The sequence below is a fragment of the Bos javanicus genome, chromosome 26 (genome assembly GCF_032452875.1).
Source record: "Bos javanicus breed banteng chromosome 26, ARS-OSU_banteng_1.0, whole genome shotgun sequence".
NCBI classification, from domain to species: Eukaryota; Metazoa; Chordata; class Mammalia; order Artiodactyla; family Bovidae; genus Bos; species Bos javanicus.
The window spans coordinates 27168265-27189743 of NC_083893.1; the positions used below are offsets into that span (position 1 = coordinate 27168265).

General features: G+C 40.7%; 1 protein-coding gene across 5 annotated transcripts in view; it reads right to left on the bottom strand.

Annotated features, from left to right (window-relative positions):
• The window catches only part of SORCS1 (sortilin related VPS10 domain containing receptor 1), a 574694-nt gene that overhangs the window by 131931 nt on the left and 421284 nt on the right, over positions 1 to 21479 (bottom strand). For all 5 annotated transcript variants that reach the window (XM_061403397.1, XM_061403398.1, XM_061403399.1 and 2 more), the window contains exons 7-8: positions 7405 to 7523; positions 4471 to 4560 (exon numbers count right to left, since the gene is read on the bottom strand). In XM_061403397.1, coding sequence (XP_061259381.1) covers positions 4471 to 4560; positions 7405 to 7523 — 209 coding nt within the window. The remainder of the gene's footprint in view (positions 1 to 4470; positions 4561 to 7404; positions 7524 to 21479) is intronic.

Genomic DNA, 21479 nt, shown 5'->3' on the forward strand with positions numbered 1-21479 from the left:
TTCATCCACATGTTTTGTTTTGTTTTGTTTTTCCTAATGGAAGCAATTAACTGTGGAAATTAGCCCAAGGGTCATTCATCCATGGAGGGCCAATGGTTCCCCATTTCCTACAAGACAAGTATCAACATCCTTACACTAGCATTTAGAACCCTTAGACAACTATTCCCAATTCATGTTTCCTTCCTTGTCAGCGGGGTGTAGCACCATCCCTGAGTTCAAGCTAAAATATTTCAGCACTAACCCAAACATCACATAACTAATTCCCACCTCTGTGTCTTTGGAGTGAATCAGTGCCCTCGTGAACCTTCGAGGTCTGGGCCACAAATAGACGATGCATTAAATAATCTTAGGTGCCAGAGTAAATCATCTGTATTATCCCAGCCCACTTAAACTTGTCCTTGGTAGATGTGGAAGAGAAAACATGGATGCTTTTAAGTGTTTAAGTCACTTAGAGAACTATTCACAGAACTATGGCTGATTCATGTTGATGTATGGCAGAAACCAACATGACACTGTAAAGAATTATCCTTTAATTAAAAATCAATTAATTAAAAAACAACAGATTAAATGGTCAGCACCAGATAAGGGCCAAGGACAGATCTCTTTCTCTAAATACAATCTAATTTTATTGAATAGACTGTTTAAAAATGACAGATGACATTGGTCTTAAATATTTTAACTGAAACCGATGACATATTTAAATACCATCTTTCCTTTTCTTGTCTACATCCACTTATATCAGGAAAACATGCTATCTCACCCAAAATGGCACTTCATGTTGAAAGCTCATACTGAGACACAAAATTTTAGACCAAGAAGTGAACTCTGAGATCTTTTAGAGCATTTCCCAATGTCCATTCGATAAGACATCAATATTGTTGGATTTTAATAGTTTTTTTTTTTTAATGGATCCCTTTGTAAAATGTTTTGATGAATGCAAATTATACAGCTTTCTTGCTCACAGGACATCCTAGAATCTTTAAGTACTGGTGAGCTTGTTAGTCTCCAGACAAAGAGCATGGAATGGAGGTTACTTCCTTTTTTAAACTTTCAATCATAAACCAAATTTTCATGAAGCATCTCTAAAGGCATTTTATTGAATAACACATTTGAGAAAATATTATTTTGAATCTAAGCTCTGTATGTAAAAAAAGAAGGAAAAAAAAAAAAAACGAAAACAGAGAAATTGATAAACCAGCCCAAGGTTCAGAGCAGGTGAGTGACAGATCTAGGTCTGGAATTAGGGTCTCTCGCTGTGAATCAAGCAGCCTTTTCATCACCCACACCCCAGTTCACATCGATCTTCTCCAACACAGACAACTAGATCCATACTAATAATAATATTACCTTGCTTTTATAGAGTATCTGTCCTCCAAAATGCTCAAAGCACTTTCATATGTATTGCCTCATTTATCTCACTTGAGTAGCTCAGAATGAGCTCCAAGTATGTTAAGGGAGGAAAATGGTCACTAGCTCTCCTTCTGCTGGGCCTCAGGCTCTTAACAGTAACAGCAATATTAAAATCTCCCCACCCCTGCTTTCCGATCATCTTTGCCACTGTATTATTATTATTTTTTAATACAGCTCAGGTTAACCTCAGTCTTTTCAGAGCTGATGCAATGGAAGGGGATGACTAAAGAAAATTTGAGCATGGAAGTGCTGGCTTTTGTCTCCCTTCTTTCAGTGAGCATGGAGCTTTGCTCCTTTCCTGCTGCAGCAGGAAAAGGTTTGATACAGGTCATGAAACATATGCATCTTTGCCATGGATCACTCCACCCAAGCTGAGGCTTCTCTCTGAAGGTGTAATGGGATTGTAATGAGGCATCTCTTTGCCTTAAATAATAAACACCTACTTGGACCAAATAATATATTAATTTGCTGTAGTGGCTCTGATTTTTCTGGAAACAAGCTAAATTAATCACCGCATTCTATCCTCAGACCTCAGATGAGGCTGAGTGATGGAAAACGCTCATCTGGGACAGTGGAGTGGGGGGGTGGGGGTGCAGATAGCCAATTTAGGCTCAAAGTAAAACTTCTCTTTCCAGATTGGCACGTTACCACTGGGTGCGATAATCCACAGTGATTGGTGTGATGGCTATGAAAAAGCAATGCAAAGTATGCATTTCCTAACACCAGCCAAGGGACCAAAGTGATTTCTTTGATTTTAAACTACCATTTCTGAGACAACTTAGATCAATGGGACTTTTTTTTTGGACGCTACTCAGTGTATAAAAATCTGAGGGAGTGGGAGGTGCTGCTCCCTCTTAGTTATAGAATCTATTAATTTATTTTGAGAGTAGAAGAGTATAATACAAGGAATGCTGGTCTGGGAGTCCAGAGACTTATATTTTAGCCTTGATTCTGCAGCAAGTAGCATTTAGTTTAGCTGAAACTTATTCCACTCACAAAGTATATTCCCAAGAAAAAGTAAACAAGAGATGAGTGGCTCAGATATGCTGTTTCCTGATTTGGTCCCAATTCCCACATGCCTCTTGAACAGAAGCATCTCACTGCATTGAGTGTATTCTTGTTTTTAAAGGTGTAAATCTTGCAAGCCAACTACTTCATTTGTCAGTCAATCAAAGTCAGAAACTTATTTCAGTGCTCAAGGAAACAAAGCAAAAGAAATAAAACCACCAGCTCTGTGGAACTTACCAAGATAACATGATCATCTCCCTCATGGACCTCCCTAAAAGATTACCAAGGGAAATTTTAACACTGAATTTTTCTTTTGCTGACTTTACCCAATTCTCATCTAAGGCACAACTCCAATGTTGTGTTTGTCTTTTTGTAAAATGCTATGCATGCTATGCTAAGTCGCTTCAGTCATGTCCGACTCTGTGTGACCCCATGGACAGATAGTTCAAGCTAAATCACGAGTGAGGAGCATTTAAACATATACAGGCACAGGCATACAGTTCTGGGCAATTACCACTGTTATTAATCTCTTAGCAGCTGAAAATAGTAACTACTCACATGGAAATAGTTTTTTGAAGTTAACAGCATAATTTAATGTGGGTTATTATCTCTAATGGGCTGAGGTTTACAGCTCACCTTTCACTACGCTAGGGTTAGGGGCAGAGTGATGGCCAAGAAGGAGAATTCTGCCTGGAGAAGCCACTGGCTCTCCTGGGAGAGAAGACCTGCAGTGCCCTCATGCTAGATCTACCACAGGGTCCCTGGGCAGGAAGCTGGCATTGGTCCAAGACAGCATATTACAAACTCAGCAATAAAAACACAAGACACAGAGTCATGAAGATACAATTGAAAAGAAGTTATCGATGCTCCTTGTTCAACCAAAGATTTCAAAGCTGAGCAGCATTTAAACCTACACTCTTCCCTTCTTATAACCACATGCATCTCCCTTGTTTTACGATCCACACACCCACCTGTCAGAATGGCTATCATCAAAAAGCTCCGAAGGGTTAGCAAGGATACAGGGAAAAGAGAACCCTAGTACACTGTTGGTGGGAATGCAAATTGGCACAGTCGCTGTGAAGAATAATATGGCGGCTCCTCAGAAAACTAAAAATAGAACTACCATATGATCCAGCAATTTCAATGCTGGGTATATAGTCAAAGAAAACAAAACACTAATTAAGAAAGATAAATGCACCCAAATATATATATATCAATCGGAGAAGGCGATGGCACCCCACTCCAGAAGCTAATATAATACTGCAAATAAACTATACTTCAATAAAATTTTTTTTTAAAATGAAGACGCATTTCAGTGGTTGTTGCTAGAAAAAAAGGCACGATGCATTAACAATTTACTGCCACTTAAAATACCACAGTGGCAACAAGACCGCAAATCCACAACTTTGAGCGCCTAAGTAAGTTTCACTTCCACTAGGTGGCGCTCCGTATTAACACAGTTCTTTAGTGTTTATGGAGAGACAGCCTGGGGATGTGAGCTGTTGGGAGTCTCTTGTCTGCCTCTATTTTCAAAACAGTACATTTTGGGGAAAGTTTAAAAAATTAGCTGTGTCGCTGAACCCTAAAGACAACTAGTCTCATAAGTTCCACTGGGAGGGAAAGCAAAGGTCAGAAGCTGTATCACTGTATCTGTGATACAGTGACTGTATCACTTTATAAATAATAACAACAGGTCAGAATATACATGTATCATACCTGTTGCTCTGATATACTGTGTGTCCAAAGCATAGTTTCTGTTTTGCTAAAAACCAATACATACCACTTGACAAGCAAAAGCAAATCAGTTATCAGTGTACTCAGATGTCCCTGTAGTAAGAATTCCAAAGAACCAGAGAAAGAGAGAGGAGAAGAGGGGTACGAGAGGGAGGGGCCACTGACAGAGAAAGGAAGATAGTGAGATTGGCAAAAAAGAATATAAGTGAATTTGAGAAATGGAGATGGGGGATTTAAAAAAAAATAACTACAAGAGACTGAAAGGGTCCTTAGGAAAAAGAATAGGTGCTGAAATAGAGGAGCTGATTTAGGCCATACCTTGGGCAAAGCATATTTGGGGAGCTTCATCTGGGCAAACGCATTCCTTCGGTAGGACACGTAGTAATGTGGCCGTCCCCCTGATGTCAGCTGCAACGTAAGCACAAAGGTGGTAAAAGGAGTCACTACCAGTTACAGGTCACAGAAGAACAGTCCCTGCCCGGAAGGGGTAGGTGCCAGCACAACAGCGCGAGTGACTGCTGTGGGCAAGTGTAAAGCACTGGCACCCAGTTCCAAAACAACCCAGTGTATGTGAGCTGGTCAGAGGCCCAAACTGAGCCTCCTTGACAGAAATACAATTCTTCGACTTGCCCTGTGGCTCAGAAGTCAGGAAAGAATTTTGGTTATTTTTCTTTTAACTGACACAAGCCTGAGAGTATATTGGATCAGAGCCCCTCAGCAACCCAGCTCTCTCTAGCCCCAAGACTGTGACCACACAAACAGGTCCTTGTGCCACATCAAAAGGGAATGGGCCAGGGCACACAGTGGCAGGACCGGCGCCCCCATCTCCGGGCACTGAATTCCAGTTTCGTGCAGTCGCACCATTGGCTGTGTGCATGTCCCACACACAGCAGTGCTGCTGACGTGATAGACGGAAAGCCAAGCCAGGATCATGGTTCTAAATCATTCTCGATCTCCCCCTCCCGGAAGAGAATGGTGCGCTACTGCCCCAGGTCTGTCCAGGATGTACAGCCCAAAGAACCCGGTGGGTCTGAGGGAAGGAGAAGAGCAGGGTGGTCTCCATCTCAGTTGAGCACCATGAATGAGGTATCAGGGCTGCACTGCCAAACTCTCCCTTAATCCACCTTTAATGAGATATTATTGACACATAATGTATGCAGTTTTAAAGTGTACAATATGATTTGATGCATACATATTATGAAATGTTTACCACATATAAGGTTAGCAATCACCTCCATCTTTTCATTTAATTAAGATTGTATGTGTGTGTGTCTGTGTGTATGTTGACAACATTTCAGACTTATTTTCTTAATAATTTTCAAGTATATAATATAGTACAGCCACCATGCTGTGTACTATATCCCCAGAACTTATAGCTAGACACGTATACCCTTGACCAGCATCTCCCCATTTCCCTAGCTTCTGAAAACCACCATTTGACTCTCAGTTTCTCTGGATTCTTGTTGCCACTCTTAACTCATATAAACACCTACAGTTTGAAGTCAGTTGGTTTGCATACTCAGAATGTCAACAAATGCTCTGGGTGAATTTTCATCAGACACATAAAAATGTGACTGGAAAGTTATCATATTCACCATGATGTGGCCAGCTCTCTCTTAGTCCTAGAGATGGGTTATATATTCATAGCGGCCTGGGTAAAAATATATATGAAACTCTAAATGCACACTTGATTCTTATTTGTAAGTCATATATGTGGATTATAAACTGTTAATAGAAAACAGGAAAGGTCCCTGGAAGCACCACTGATGGAGAAATGAATTATATATAGAACCAATATGGGTAACCATTTTCCATTGTAGTGTCACTTGATAATTTGATGCTGAAGTTATCAGAGTGCTCATTACTCATTTTCCTGAAGAAAAAAGGAAGTGTGTGTGTGTGTGTAATTGTGAAATAGTTTAAAAGTACAAGGAATTTGAACATTTGCTTTTTGATATTTGGGATCAAATATTCTAAATTATAACTTCTTGCCCAAGTAAATATAGTAGTGTCTAGAATGTCTCAATCATAGTGAAATTGTATGTACATAGTGTATTATATATAAACTATTTAGCAATAGTAACTTTGTCAATTTTAACATGAAAAGCAACAACTGAGTTTTTAAATGTTTTGTCCAAACAAGTTTAACGTTTTATTAACTGCAAAAAGAAACAAAGGATACTTGTTCCTTCTCTCTTCTAATTACTCCTGAACCCACAGTTTCTCAAATTGTTCTCTTCTCTCTCTGGAAGTGAAAAACCCACCTGAATGTCTCATCTAAATTCTCTTGATCCTAATCACAGCAGTGTCTGACAATAATGGCTGATTACTGGCTCTGCCGCCCACTACCTCCAGCCACCCCACAGCTTGTTACCACCTGGCTCTCTATTTTTAAGGCAGGTTCAGAAGACGGGGCTTGTTGGCTGACTGCTCTAGGAAGAGACTGACATATCTGCTCAGTCCTATTGACGACTGAAGGGAGCCTCTTTGGAATGCAGAATGTGAGGAGGATGAATACAAGTGTGCATAGTTCTGGAGACAACCTGAGTATTCAGAGCAGTGTCCCCAGGACCCCGTTTTGACACATCCTCCAGACACTGCCCCAAGGAAGTGAAACAGGAGGGAAGAGGTCAGGGCAGAACCTTTAAAAGAATGACACGTCATAGGACATGGCAAAGACTGATTAGAACCGACTGGGTCCAAGAGGCGGGAAGATTCTGTTTCCAAGGCACCGTGAGCTGCATTATACACTCACTGCACTACTTTAGCATGCTAAAAGACATGTCAGCCAGTGCCATGGCAGTTCTGAGGGCAAGCATGAAAGGTCAAAAAGTCCTGGAAATGCCTGCCTCTTCCCCCCAATAACTGAAATAATCCTCCCACTGATTAGCCTATGAAATTACCCAGGCTGTAAAAACTAACTGCCATACTTCTAAGCTCTCACTTGCCCTCTGAGATGGCCCACACTCTGTGGACTGTGTTTCTCTCCAAATACATCCACTTCCTACCAATTACTTTATTTCTGAATTCTTTCACTAAGAAGCAATAACTTCAAATTCACAGGCAATAGAAGGAATTACTATTCTGTTAGTATAGAAGCTTCAACTTGGTAATGTTCCTTTTGTTAAAAAAAGAATGCCTTTGCTTCTTTCTCTGTTGTTCTTCAGGGAGGGCAAGCAGGTGAAGGGGCTGCATTAGAAGCAGGGAAGGGAAATGTCTTTGAGACAATCAGCGGAAGCGGATCTTTCATACCTGAACAAACACATAATCGTCCTGGACAATCAGAGAGTCTGGGTCGATGTAGCCTGGGAAAGGTTTATTTCTGTTGGCTTCTGTGCAGTTCTGCATTCGGCATGTTAGGTATTGTGAATCTGAAAAAAGAAAAAAAGAAAAAAATGCGGGTGGGGTGATCTACACACAGTATATTGAGTCAGAGTAGACATTTTCTGTTTCTCTTGCTATCTGCAATTCTTTCAACAAACCTCACATTCTCTGTTAACTACATTATTGTTGTTATTATCATTGTTTAAATTTTCATGATTATTTTACTCACTTGCTATCAACACCACCACCATTTCCCAGTGCCTCCACCAACTCTTGTCATCCTAGAATACTAAATTCTGTTAACTAATTTTTTTCCTTCCAAATCAAAATGAAAAAAAAAATTCAAAAGCTGGCAATAATACTTGTGCTTTTTTAGTTATTTTCCTTATTAATAGGATTCACTGCCATACTCTGATAAATAGGGAAACACACAAACATACATGCAATCATTGGTCATCTCATGCTAGAAGTACCCTGTTATAAACAATAAGGCCCTGTGTCAAGGTACAGGTTTTTCTTCCATTACTAATTGGAAATAAAACAGAATTGAGAAGAGCTTCCATACTCAAAACCATTGTTCTCATTTTATAGTTGAGTAAACTAAGACCCTGGAGAAGAAATGGCAACCCACTCCAGTGTTCTTGCCTGGAGAATCCCAGGGACAGAGGAGCCTAGTGGGCTGCCATCTATGGGGTCGCACAGAGTCGGACACTACTGAAGCGACTTAGCAGCAGGAGCAGCAGCAGCAGCAGCAGCAAACTAAGACCCTGCCTCTCACCTGAGACCAGAGCAGGTGATAAACATACCAGTAAAAATTACTTTTAACAGATTTGACCCCTGCTGCTGACAGTATTAATATATTGTACCAGGGAGGCTGTCTCTGTTTTTCAGCCACAACTGTTCTGCCCTCTCTATGAATCAGACGTCACTCAGAACTCCCTTTTGCAGAACTCCCGAATACATTCAAACCTTCCATCAGTGCTGCTTCAACCTCCCCTCATGTTAATCTCTTCTCTCCAAGTGATTCTTCTAATCTGACCTAAAATATGTTTAGAAATTTGGCCACATTTTCTACCACTTAAGAGGCTTTACATTTGTATTCCCTCTGTTCTAAAGGCTTCCCCCCAAGTTGTTCTCTAAAAAGGTCTAGATTTCACCTTACTGTTATTTTTGGGGGTCTCCTATGATTGCTTTTCAATAATACTCCATCCTGTTAATTCCCTTCATGGAACTCATCACAATCTAAAGTGAAAGTGAAGTCGCTCAGTCGTGTCTGACTCTTTGCGACCCCATGGGCTGTAGCCTACCAGGCTCCTCTGTCCATGGGATTTTCCAGGCAATAGCCCTGGAGTGGATCGCCATTTCCTTCTCAAATCAGCACTTAGTACATAATAAATAAATATTCTTTGGAACATGGCACTTTACTGGAATATATCTTTTTGAACGAAAAAGGAAATTGTTTTACCTTTTTTTTGATGTTTAACGAATGGGTGAGTTTGATTTTAGGACATACAAAGATGTATGAAGAAATACACTCCTCCAAATGGAGAAATAAGGACATGATTACATGAAATGGGGGTAAGCAATTGTATGCTGAGTTGGATATAAGGATTCACTAATGACTTCCCTGGAGAAAGCAATGACACCCCACTCCTGTACTCTTGCCTGGAAAATCCCATGGACGGAGGAGCCTGGTAGGCTGCAGTCCATGGGGTCGCTAAGAGTCGGACACGACTGAGCGACCTCACTTTCACTTTTCACTTTCATGCATTGGAGAAGGAAATGGCAACCCACTCCAGTGTTCTTGCCTGGAGAATCCCAGGGACGAGGGAGCCTGGTGGGAGGCTGTCTATGGGGTCGCACAGAGTCGGACACAGAGTCAGAGTTCCCTGAAGGAAATTTCTAGCGCTGCTGCTGCTGCTGCTAAGAAGCTTTAGTCGTGTCCGACTCTGTGCGACCCCCATAGACGGCAGCCCACTACTTTTACTTAAAGTTCAGTTTAGTCGCTCAGTCATGTCTGAACCTGGGCAAACCTGTACTCTACAAGCAGTGCCACTAGGGGGCGACATGCACATTTGCTCCAACTGACCAATGGCTGACAGTTGCTGATAAGCTCTAAGGAGAGGAAAGGAAGAGAGCTTTATCCACAGTCTTCCTTTATCCTGCTGCCATGTGTGGGGATGCAAATAGCTCTCAAGTATATGTTTTAACCCATCTAGTCCTCCAAAGAACGACTAAAGAAAAGACTTCTACTCTCCCTTCCCCATTGACATTTTTAGACATTCTTATATTAATTATTAATTATATAAATTATAAATTTTAATATATAAATCCATATAAATTATAATTATATATTAAATATATTATAATTGTATTTCTATTTTATAATTATAAATTTTTATATAAAATAATTATATAATACATAATATAAAAATGTATATAATTTTAATTGTTACTTATATTAACTTTAATTAATAAAGTTTCATTTTAGGACATAATTCATGATCTTCATCTCTGAAGAGAATTTCTGGGACTCATCTCTTCCCAGATCACTTCTCTTCATGGGACACAAAATCTTCACCTCACCATTTCATACCCCATCAGACCCTTGCAGAGCTTTCAGTTGACTTCTGCCTTGCAGAAGGCAGCTCAGGATCCTAGAAATGGAGACGGGCATCTGTGAGACCTGGGTTTGAGTTCTGCCGTGGTCACTCCCTAGTTGCATCACTCAAAGAACACCGCTTCACCTCCCTGAGTCTCATCACTGTCATTTCTCAAATGAGGATGCCAGTGTCAACTATCTCATAGTTTGATTCTAAGAATTAACTGAAATAATATATATGCTAAATGTTTAAAAACTCAGAAGTTGTACAAAAACTATAATGTGTCTATTTTCTCTTCTGCAACCTTTCACAATGATTAGATCGTGTTGGGGCACATTGTAGGTCCTTTAAAAAACTGAATTTGAGTATTCCAGTTATATTTCACTATTGATTACTGTTGGTGACTGGTCCAATACTCATTCCTCCCTACCTCTTTGACAGAAAAGCCAATGTGGATCTGGTGGCTCAGCTTTCTCCCACGTCACTCAGAAGCTCTGATATGCAGGGAGTAATTCTCTTGGGTCTGTGTTTACTCCAAGTCCTCCTACTCTACCTACTAGCATGTGCTTTAGGGGAGGCCTTTTAAACCCAGTTCTAGTAAAGAAGTTATAAGGGGCTACAGGGAGGCACAGCAGAAAACCTTCTTCCGCCCCCATACAACACTGTGTCAATATGTCTGGAAGTGCTCTAGCCTTTCTGTGCATGGAGGAGTCTTACAGTTGAGCTTCCACAATGAATATGACAAAGAGATGGAAAGGGCCCATTCCCTGATGGCATCACTGAGCGTCTGACTGTGCTGAACCTAGAGCCGCCCTTTCTCATGCTTCTTGTTACATGAGATAATGAATGAAAACAATCTGAATCAAAGGTCTCACTGAGAAAGTCTCGGGCTTCCAATTACAAATACAACTTTCCAATTAGAATTCGTAAGACTGCTACCTCCTGAGGATTTCTTGATGAGTACACTGTGCTTGTTTTATTTGTAGTGTTGTCTAATGATTTCTTTCTTAAGATTTCAACTTTCTCTTCAAATGTCCCTGAACAAACATAAGATGGAAAACATAAAAATAAACTCTTTATTTTTATAACTTAACTATATGGAAATTATGAATCTGAGGGATTTGGGGAGAAATTAAAAGAATAGGGAAACTAATATTTGCTGTGCATTTATGTGCCAAGTACTTTAAAGCATGTTCACTTTCATTTGGTACACTTAATCGTCACAATACTATGGCATATAATTTATCAACTGATTTTGCAGGTAAAGAGAATGAAGCTCCTGGAGATTATAGAAAGGGCAGTATAGGTTTTCAAACTGGGTTGGCCAGACTCCAGGTCTGGTTTATTCCCACTACATTGCATGAAAAACCCCAGCAAGTTTGGGGCCAATTTTTGTTAAGTATGTTTTGGCTTCAAATTATCAATGGACAAACCTAAATACAAAAAAAAAGGAGAAAGAAGAAAGAGCAACTGTATATTTATGTTTTCATGAGGTAATCTGTCAATAAGGATCAACATTTATTAAAATCTCTTTTGACTGTGAGTTCATTTCTGAGAATTTGACTTGAAGAAATAATTAATGAACCAGGCAAAGATTTAGTTACTTTGATATTCATCATAGTGTTGTTTATAATTTTAAAAGGTAAGAGAACACGTGTACACCCGTGGCGAATTCACGTTGATGTATGGCAAAACCAATACAATATTGTAAAGTAATTAGCCTCTAATTAAAATAAATAAATTTAAATTTAAAAAAATAAATAAAAAGGTAAGAGAAAACAAAATGGCCAACAGTTGAGGCACAGCTAAATATACTGTAGAAAGTACATAGCTTGTTATGAATCCTTACATGAGGATTTACAGAAATTCTTAATACATTTTATATAATAAAATAGTTATCAACTAATAATGTATAAATGTTAATTTATTAGCTTTGAAAAACAGATCATGGTTGTATAAGATGTTTGCATTAAGGGATGCTGGGTAAAGCTGCACTATCTTGGTAACTTCTCTGTTTATCTAAAATTATTCCAAAATAAAAGTTTTTAAAAAGTAGGTTACCAAAATATGTGCATATGGACACGATTTTGTGCAAGTGGTATATATAGATATCTACATATGTATGTTTGCATGGGGAAAATGAATAATAGATATATACGAGACGTCAATGCTAGTACAGAGGCAGTGATATGAGAGAGGCAGACAACCAACCAGCATGCAAATCTCTGGTCAGCACTTCTTAGCCAGGGAAGGCAGCCCAAGGGTCATGGTGGGCTTGTGGGATTCTACTCATAAGAATTAGAGAATCATCTCTAACTCCTTTGCTTGTTCCATCCCTCTCCACTCCTCATGCCACACAGTGAGGCAGACCTGTTCAATGAGCTGTTCTTGTGCTGAGAATTTTAAAATGTACAACCAAAGCACCTAAGAAAAGCTCCAGGAAAAGGTCTTGAAACCATGTCTTGCTCGGAGTGGCTCAAAATGAAATCTACAAGCTGAAGGGGAACCGATCAATTCCAAACTGCCTGCCCATGGTAAAGTGCTCCTGGTTTGTTCTTGTTCCCGTCCTAATGGAAACAAAAAGAAATTGGCTGCACTTCATAATGAGGGACCAATCACTCTTATTCCCCTTGGGGCTTGCTGTAATAGCATTAAATGCGATGAACTCTTTCCATATTCAATTCTGGTGAGTGTATGATGCGATTCCATAGGAGGTGTCTTGTAATTTGGCATTAATTAACGTCAATTAATGTAGGCAACCGCTAGACTTTAGAATTAATTTCATTACTTTTCCCACACAGATGTTTTCCTTGCCGCAGGTAATTAGGACACTGTGCTGCTCTTTCTAAGCACCCTCACTCTCTGCAACAGCTGCTGCTTGGCATAATGCAATTTCCATGCCCCCAGATCTGTGCTGCTCTAAAGAAGGGAAGCTGCTTTTTAAAGGCCAGGCTTGAAGCAGAGGTATAGTGGCTTAAATGCAGGCTTAGCTTGGTAAACCTAAGCAAATCATTTTACCGCTCAAGTCTGTAAGATAGGTATACACAGGAGCCATCTTGCTAGTGGTTGTGAGGGCTTACACCACAGTCGGGAACAGCATTCAGTCCAGGGTCAGGCTGGACTGTGCTCACACAGTGGGAGCTGGGGTTGTGATCAAAGTCCCGCAACCCCAGCTTTCATCACCAGTATGCTCACTGTGTCTCAAGGGAATGGACTGTAAAGTACTATAGACATTTCTACCTGAGAAAATGCTATGCTATGCTAAGTCACTTCAGTCGTGTCCGACTCTGTGCAACCCCATAGATGGCAGCCCACCAGGTTTTCCCGTCCCTGGGATTCTCCAGGCAAGAACACTGGAGTGGGTTGCCATTTCCTTCTCCAATGCATGAAAGCGCAAAGTAAAGTGAAGTCGCTCAGTCGTGTCCAACTCTTAGCGACCCCATGGATTGCAGCCTAACAGGCTCCTTCGTCCATGGGATTTTCCAAGCAAGAGTACTGGAGTGGGGTGCCATTGCCTTCTCCGACCTGAGACAATAGCTTTCTTTATATTCACGTTTTGATTTGGGTTAATTTATTTATGTAATATTTTAAAACACCATGAAGAAGCATTCTCCCAGTGTAACTAAATAAGTATTCTATGCAGGTGGTAGTCAGGCAGAACTGGAAGGTAACTCGGATATGAGATGACCCAGAAGTCATCCTGCCACCTGGCGTGCAGGGTGGCCTGCCTGCAGCCATGTTGCTGTGCAGGATCTCCCTCCCCTTGGAGTGAAGGGCTAGGTCTGAGCTCTGTCTCTCTCTCTTTCACATGCTGTGTGACTCCGAGAAGGTCATTTACCAGATGAGGCTTCAGACTTTTTCTGTATGAGATGAAGGTTCTTAGAATTTTAGAATCAAAGGAGGATGGTAAAAATCAGACTATTGACTTTAAGATCTGAAGGTCTTTACCATCCTTTCCCCACTGGGACCTGTTTCCTTCTCACTCTTGCCCAAGCAATCACAACTCTGTGATGCTGCTGGCAAGTCTGTGTCTCCGGGGTTTCTGCCTTTTCTAAACAGCATTTGCATTGCTGACTGACACTCCGTGTTCATTCAGAGAGCTCCCTCCTGGGGCTTGAACTGCCTCTTCCTTTCCTGTGATATTCTCCTAACACTTCCTGGGCCACTTTTTGTGGAGCTTTTCCTGGGGCTCAGGCAGATCTCTCCTTCCAAGAATGGCTCCATTGATAGCAACAGCGGCATTAACCTCCAAAACCACCAGAGCCACCTCTCCTCTGGGTCAGGAACTGTGCTGAGTGCATCACGTGCTTTTTCTCTTTTAAGTTTGGAAATAATCTAGAGTAAGGTACCTTTTACAGGTAAAGAACTCAAAGCTTAGGGACAACAGTTTAATATTGCAAAACTTTAGTCTTAAATAAAAGCATAAACCAAGCTGGTAAGCATAAACGCTTTAAAACTCTTTCCCATCCCCCATTAATTTTCAAGTTACAAGAAATGAAATGAAAAGAAATGAAAGCATTTTTGCATATGGGGGAGAAAATGCACAGCATGGCTTCTCCAGAGTTTCTGGGGGATGGGTGTGTACTATTCATTACATGTGTTCACGTGTTATATGATGAAAGCCAGGACAGAGGGTAGGTTCAAGGAATGGCCTCTGATACATGTGGGTATATGCAATCCACCATTTCTATACTAACTTGCTACTTTCATCATACTCAATACTGAATATCATACTTGGAACATGATAAATGTTCAATAAAGATCAATAGAAAAACATCTATTTCTGTTTAATTGACTATGTTAAAGCCTTTGACTGTGTAGATCACAACAAACTGTGGAAAATTCTTCAAGAGATGGGAATACCAGATCACCTTAACCTGCCTCATGAGAAAGCTGTATGCAGGTCAAGAAGCAACAGAAAGAACCAGACATGGAACAACGGACTGGTTCCAAATTGAGAAAGGAGTATGTCAAGGCTGTATATTGTAACCTTGATGATTTAACTTGTAGGCAGAGTGCATCATGCAAAATGCCAGACTGGATGAAGCACAAGTTGGAATTAAGAATGCCGTGAGAAAAATCAATAACCTCAGATATGCACATGACACCACCCTTATGGCAGAAAGCAAAGATGAACTAAAGAGCCTCTTGATGAAAGTGAAAGAGGAGGTTTAAAAAACTGGCTTAAAACTCAACATTCAAAAAAACTAAGACCATGGCATCCAGTCCCATCACTTCATGGCAAATAGATGAGGAAACAATGGAAACAGTGACAGATTTTATTTTCTTGGGCTCCAAAATCACTGCAGATGGTGACTGCAGCCATGAAATTAAAAGACACTTGCTTCTTGGAAGAAAAGCTATGACAAGCCTAGACAGTATTTTAAGAAGCAGATATTACTTTACCGAGAAAAGGTCCATCTACTTAAAGCTATGGTTTTCCTCTATAGTCATGTATGGATGTGAGAGTTGGACCATAAAAAAAGCTGAGTGCCAAAGAGCTGATGATTTTGAACTGTGGTGTTGGAGAGTCCCTTGGACTGCAAGGAGATCAAACCAATCAATCCTAAAGGAAAACAGCCCTGAATAGTCATTGGAAGGACTGATGCTGAAGCTTAAGTTCCAAAACTTTGGCTACTTGATGTGAAGAACTGACTCATTAAAAAAGACCCTGATGCTGGGAAAGATTGAAGGCAGGAGAAGGAGATGACAGAGGATGAGACGGTTGGACAGCATCACTGACTTGATGGACATAAGTTTGAGCAAGCTCCAGGAACTGGTGATGGGCAGGGAAGCCTGGTGTTCTGCAGTCCATAGGATCACAAAGAGTTGGACTCTACTGATCGACTGAACTGAACTGAAAGATCAATAGGTACAATCCCTGCCTTCTGCAGTGGAATAAATAGAAAGATACGACACATTTTATCTTTTCTGTATTCCAGCCACCCCGTCTCCCTGCTATTCCTGGATGTACATGGGCCAAACCCTTCACACATGCTGTTCCACTGTCTGCAATGCTCTTCCATGTGGCAGACCCACCTCTCTCCCTTACTTACATAAAGACTTAGCTGAAATACCAAATGCCACCTTATCAAAGATTCTTTCTTTGACAGCTCCCCCTCTCCAACCAGCCCCTCTTTATAGACTTTGCTTTTCACTTCCTAGAACTTATCACCACCTAGCATTATGCATATGCTCATAACCTGTCTCCCCTAACTGGAAGGTAAGCTTAATGAGAGTGGGGCATTTGCAACATCCCTTATCACCCCTCATTCATGCCTAGAAGGGCACCTGGCATACCACGGATGTCCAACAATGCCTTTCAAATGAATAATAAACAGGTCTGGAATAAACAAGACCTGGCTTCAAATGTTGGCCCTGCAGCATTGGCAAAAATAATTAATCAAAAATATGTAATCACTGAAAACCTCATTTTCCTCATAGTTACAATGAGAAGAATAATTAAAGGAAAGAAAGAGAATAAGAATGAAAGTAGGAAAAAGGAGCGAGGGAAAGAAAGGAGGAAGGACCTATTTCCAACAGTTGTTGTAAGTAGTGTAGCTAAAAAGTATCTAGTGCAGCAGCAACAGAAAAAAGGAATATAATGCACAATCCTGGCATCCTGGCTACTTAAGAACATATGGGGCAAAGGAAGAGTGGTGGTATGAAAAAATGGCAAGACCTTTACAAGAAACACGAGAAATTTCTCAAACTCTTAGAAGTTGTATGTTTTAGGAACTGGTGTTGATGAGTCCTGGAGGAGCCTGAAGACCCAGTAGAAATCCAGTCCTTTGTCCTAGAGTTAAGATTTGGAGGTCTAACAAGGTCATGATGAAGGTGAAAAGAGATGAGACATGCAAAGAAAGGAATTAAAAGGCATCAACCTAAATTCCTATTCACTATCATAGGAATGAATAACATAGGCAGAATCATCACACAGTGTAAAGAAATACAGCAGTGAAAAAGATTGCACTCGAGCTCCATTCAGCACCACGGACAGAGCACCAATCAAAGTACTGGGCAATAAGGTAGACGGGTATACAAGCCATGATACCACTTCTATGAAGTGAGAAATATACAAATCAATATTACACATAAGATAATAGTATGTGAGTCTGGTGGGCCACAGTCATAGCGTCGCAAAGAGTCGGACACAACTGAGTGACTAATGTGGATGAGTTTGAGTATGGATATAGGAGTGATAGATACTCATTTAAGGAGGATGGCTAGTTGGGGTTATCAGAGGATGCATTTTGGGAAGAGGCACTTTGGGCTTTAACTGTGTTTGCAACAATGTAGTTCAGAGGCTGACACAACTCTGGTCCATCCAAATACAGCTTGTCATCTGTTTTCATGTGACGCTTGAACCAAGGATGGCTTTCACATTTTTAAATGGTTGAAAAAATCCTAAGAAGGATAACATTTCACAACCTGTGAAAATGATGTGAAATTCACATTTCAGTGTCCATTAGTAACATTTTATTGAAACATACACACACACACACACACACACACACACACCATCTGGAGATGACGAATTTCTCTCATGTACCTCTGTGTTCTTCTCCTCAGGCTGGGAGTTGAGGGCACAGACCTCCTCACACATGGGTGGGCACCCAGGAGGCAGGGGAAGTGGCACATAATGGACCAATGTCACACAAAGGACCCAATTTGAAAGCTGCCCAGCTGAGCCTGCTACTGCAGTGTCACTGTCAGATTTTTCATCGCTGTGTGGGGAGGCCCGTGTTATCTTATTTCATGCTTTTCTGGTTGGTTTTCAGCGCTGTCCTTAGGCTGATAAATCAGAGAGGCCAAGTTGACATCAATAGTCTTTGAAATCAAGAGACTTTTGCAATACGAAAAATGGGGTCAAAGTGGTAGGTACCATTGGACTCGCTAAGCCTGGAAGCTTGATTTGACGATAGGGAAGGAGAGGTAAGAAAGCATTTGGTAAATATATTGGGAAGTGAGGAAACCAAGAAGGACCCTGGGGGGCTCCTGGGCACAAAAGTCTTCTATGTCCCTCATCTCTTGATGACAGGAAACAGGCTTCTTTCAGCCTCCAAGACCTCTGCTGAGTTCCAACAGGAGGTTCAAACTGTTGCTAATTAGGGAAGGGAGAGGGATGCTGAGACTGGAGATAAACAGTTTAGAAACAATAGCGCAGCCTCAGGGAAGGTTCCTGAGGGAAGGTTCCTCAAGAGATATACAAAACAATATCTTTTAGCTGTTTTGCAGATACTGAAACCCTCACCAGGTGGGAGAAACTAACTGTATGCTGCCCACAAGCACACAGACTCCAGACCCATTGGAACCAGATGGTTGATGATGCTGATTCCCACTTACCTGACCACCAAACCAATCAGAAGAATGTCCATGAGCTGATCATGGCCACACCCTCTTGGAAGCATTACTATAAAACTTTTCACTACCCGCCTCCAGGTGAGGACATACAATTTTGAGGGCATTAGCTTGCTGTGGCCCCTTTTGCGTGCAAAGCAACACAGCTATCTATTCTTTTCTACTAGGCCCAAAACTCCTGTCTCTAAGATTTAATTCAGTGTCAGGCTATAGAGGCCGGATTCAGCTCCAGTGATGGAGAGGCATCAGTATATGAAGCTGACCATTAGAGGAAACTTCTAACCTACTCCCCAGCCCTATCCTAAAGCCTAAAAGTGATTAATACGTTAACTTTTTAAGACAAAGGTAAAAGAAGGCTATGAAACATGGGGCCTATTAAGGCCAATTGGTGTACTAGTGTTGGGACTCTGGTAGCAAATTTGATATTTTTTAGATTTGAATAAAATGCAAAAATTTTGATCTTCTCTAGAACATTAAAAAGATCTGATACCTTGGGAAGGGTCATTGAAAAGGAAATGCAAATAAGTAAATACAATACCTCACTCTTAATTAAATAAGTGTAAACAGAAATAAGGACATGCCACATTTTTGCTCATCAGATGGGCTAAGTTTAAAACATCTTTCATGATACCCTGGACTACTGAGGGCTTGTAAACATAGGCATTCTCATAGTCAGAGAGTATGCAATGATGCAACCATTTCAGAGGGTATTGTGACAATGTCTATGAAAATTAAAAATGTATACACTCTTAGACCTAAGAATTTCCCTTCAGTAATTTTTCTTTGAGCAGTGCTTGCTCCCTACACTTGTCTGAATGCTTACCAACCAAGTAAGTAACATGTGTGTACATGTATGTATCGACATTGTTTGAAATAGCCAAACATCTGTATGTCTATTAGAAATGTGGGGAAGTGTTAGTCACTCAGTCATGACTGACTCTTTGAGACCCCATGGACTGTAGCCTTCCAGGCTCCACTGTCCCTGGAATTATCCAGGCAAGAATACTGGAATTCCTAACCATTCCCTTCTGCATGGGATCTTCCTGACCCAGGGACAGAATCCAGGTCTCCTGCATTGCAGGCAGATTCCTAACCATCTGAGTCATCAGGGATAGTGATTAACAAAATTATAGTTGATTGTATAATGGAGTTCCTATGTAGTGATTAGTCATTAAGTGGCTCAGTCAGTTCAGTTCAGTTCAGCTCAGTTGCTCAGTGGTGTCCGACTCTTTGCAATCCCATGGACTGCAGCACGCCGGGCCTCCCTGTCCATCACCAACTCCCAGAGTTTACTCAAACTCATGTCCATTGAGTCGGTGATGCCATCCAACCATCTCATCCTCTGTCGTCCGCTTCGCCTCCTGCCCTCAATCTTTCCCAGCATCAGGGTCTTTTCAAATGAGTCAGTTCTTCGCATCAGGTGGCCAAAGTATTGGAGTTTCAGCTTCAGCATCCGTCCTTCGAGTGAATATTCAGGACTTCTAAACGTATATATATATATAGCATATGGAACGATTTTTAACTTGCTATTGAATTCACCCAGACCAAATTTGGCATAAGAGTTTTATAAAATGAATTTTTGTGAGTATGTATGTATGTATACATACACATTTATATGTATAAGTCAAAACAATTATGAAATCCAGATTTCAGAGCACAGTCAGCAAGAAACATCTATGTCGGTCACAGACTCTCATAGAGCAAAAGTTTTCCAGAGCTCATTTCCCCTCAAATATGGAGATTTCAATTACAACAGAAATTAATTAGAAAATGTAACCTAGGTAGATCTGAAATGAGACTAAAACTAAACTTCCAACAACAATTAGAAGACATATTTTTAAAAAAATACCAACTTTAGGGAATGGGGATGACGGTCAGAAAGTGGACCTGCTTTTCACTTGATACAGTGGAGCACTGCTTCTCCTTGTTGTTGTCAGTGTTGCTACTTCTGTTGGAATAAAAGTGATTGATGCTTACAGTATAACCTCAAACCACTTCATTGCTAATACACTGGGGACTGATGAGAACTGAGGTCTCTGTCACCTTCCCACAGTGTCTCAGCAGGGCTCCCTGATCCAGGTGCTGACATGCATGACGTTCACTATGGAAATTTGATTGGAGGGGTGGAAAACAAAAAAGTTGAAATGAGATGTCCAGTTCTCACCTACAGCCAGAATTAGTGGGATAGTGGTTTTACAAAGTTGTGAGTTTCCTTTGATTTTTATCTCAGCTTATAAGATACTGGTTTGAGTTTCATTTCAGAGTTTGGGGGCAGTCATTTTCACAGTTCGTTAAAGGGCCAAGGTTGTTTTTCCTCAGTGAAAGAGATTAGTCCTATGGCAAGCTGTTACAAGGTTAGTGACTCATGTAAATAGACAAGGAGACCAGTAATTGTCCCCCGTCCCCTGTCCCTGCTGGCACAGATCATCATGGGTACAGAAAACATTCAGGTCACTGGCCAGGTCTTTCATTTCAGAAATAAAATGGAGAAGCAATAAAGCTCAAACTTGGTATTGCAGTTTCTCTTACAAGATAATGTCTATAGACAAGCACAAATATAAAACTACAGACCCATGGATAATTATCATGCAAAGAATTCTGATAAAAGTTTTGCTCTTTTCCCCCAGATCATACATACATACAACATGGCACAGGATTTCAGGGAGTTGTGAGTTCCTCATGCTCATCTCATCCGTTAGACCTATGGGACTAGACACCCTATGGTTACAGCCCCTTCTTTAAGAAGATCTGCCCATACAGTGACAAGGAGATATTCATTAAGTTGATATACATTAAATGTATCAGGCTCTGAGCTATGCTTTATACACAGAACCAAGATTAAATAAGATGTGACTTTTCAAGAAGATTTCAATCTAACAGTTTGGTCAACATTTTCTCACTATATACATTACATTTACATACACGCAATCTATATTAGGTAAATCAATAGAAGGTAGGTTTCCTTTTTACAATTTTCATGTACTGGGTAGCAGTTTTAATGTATTAGGTACATACCATGCATGTGTGTGTGCACATTCT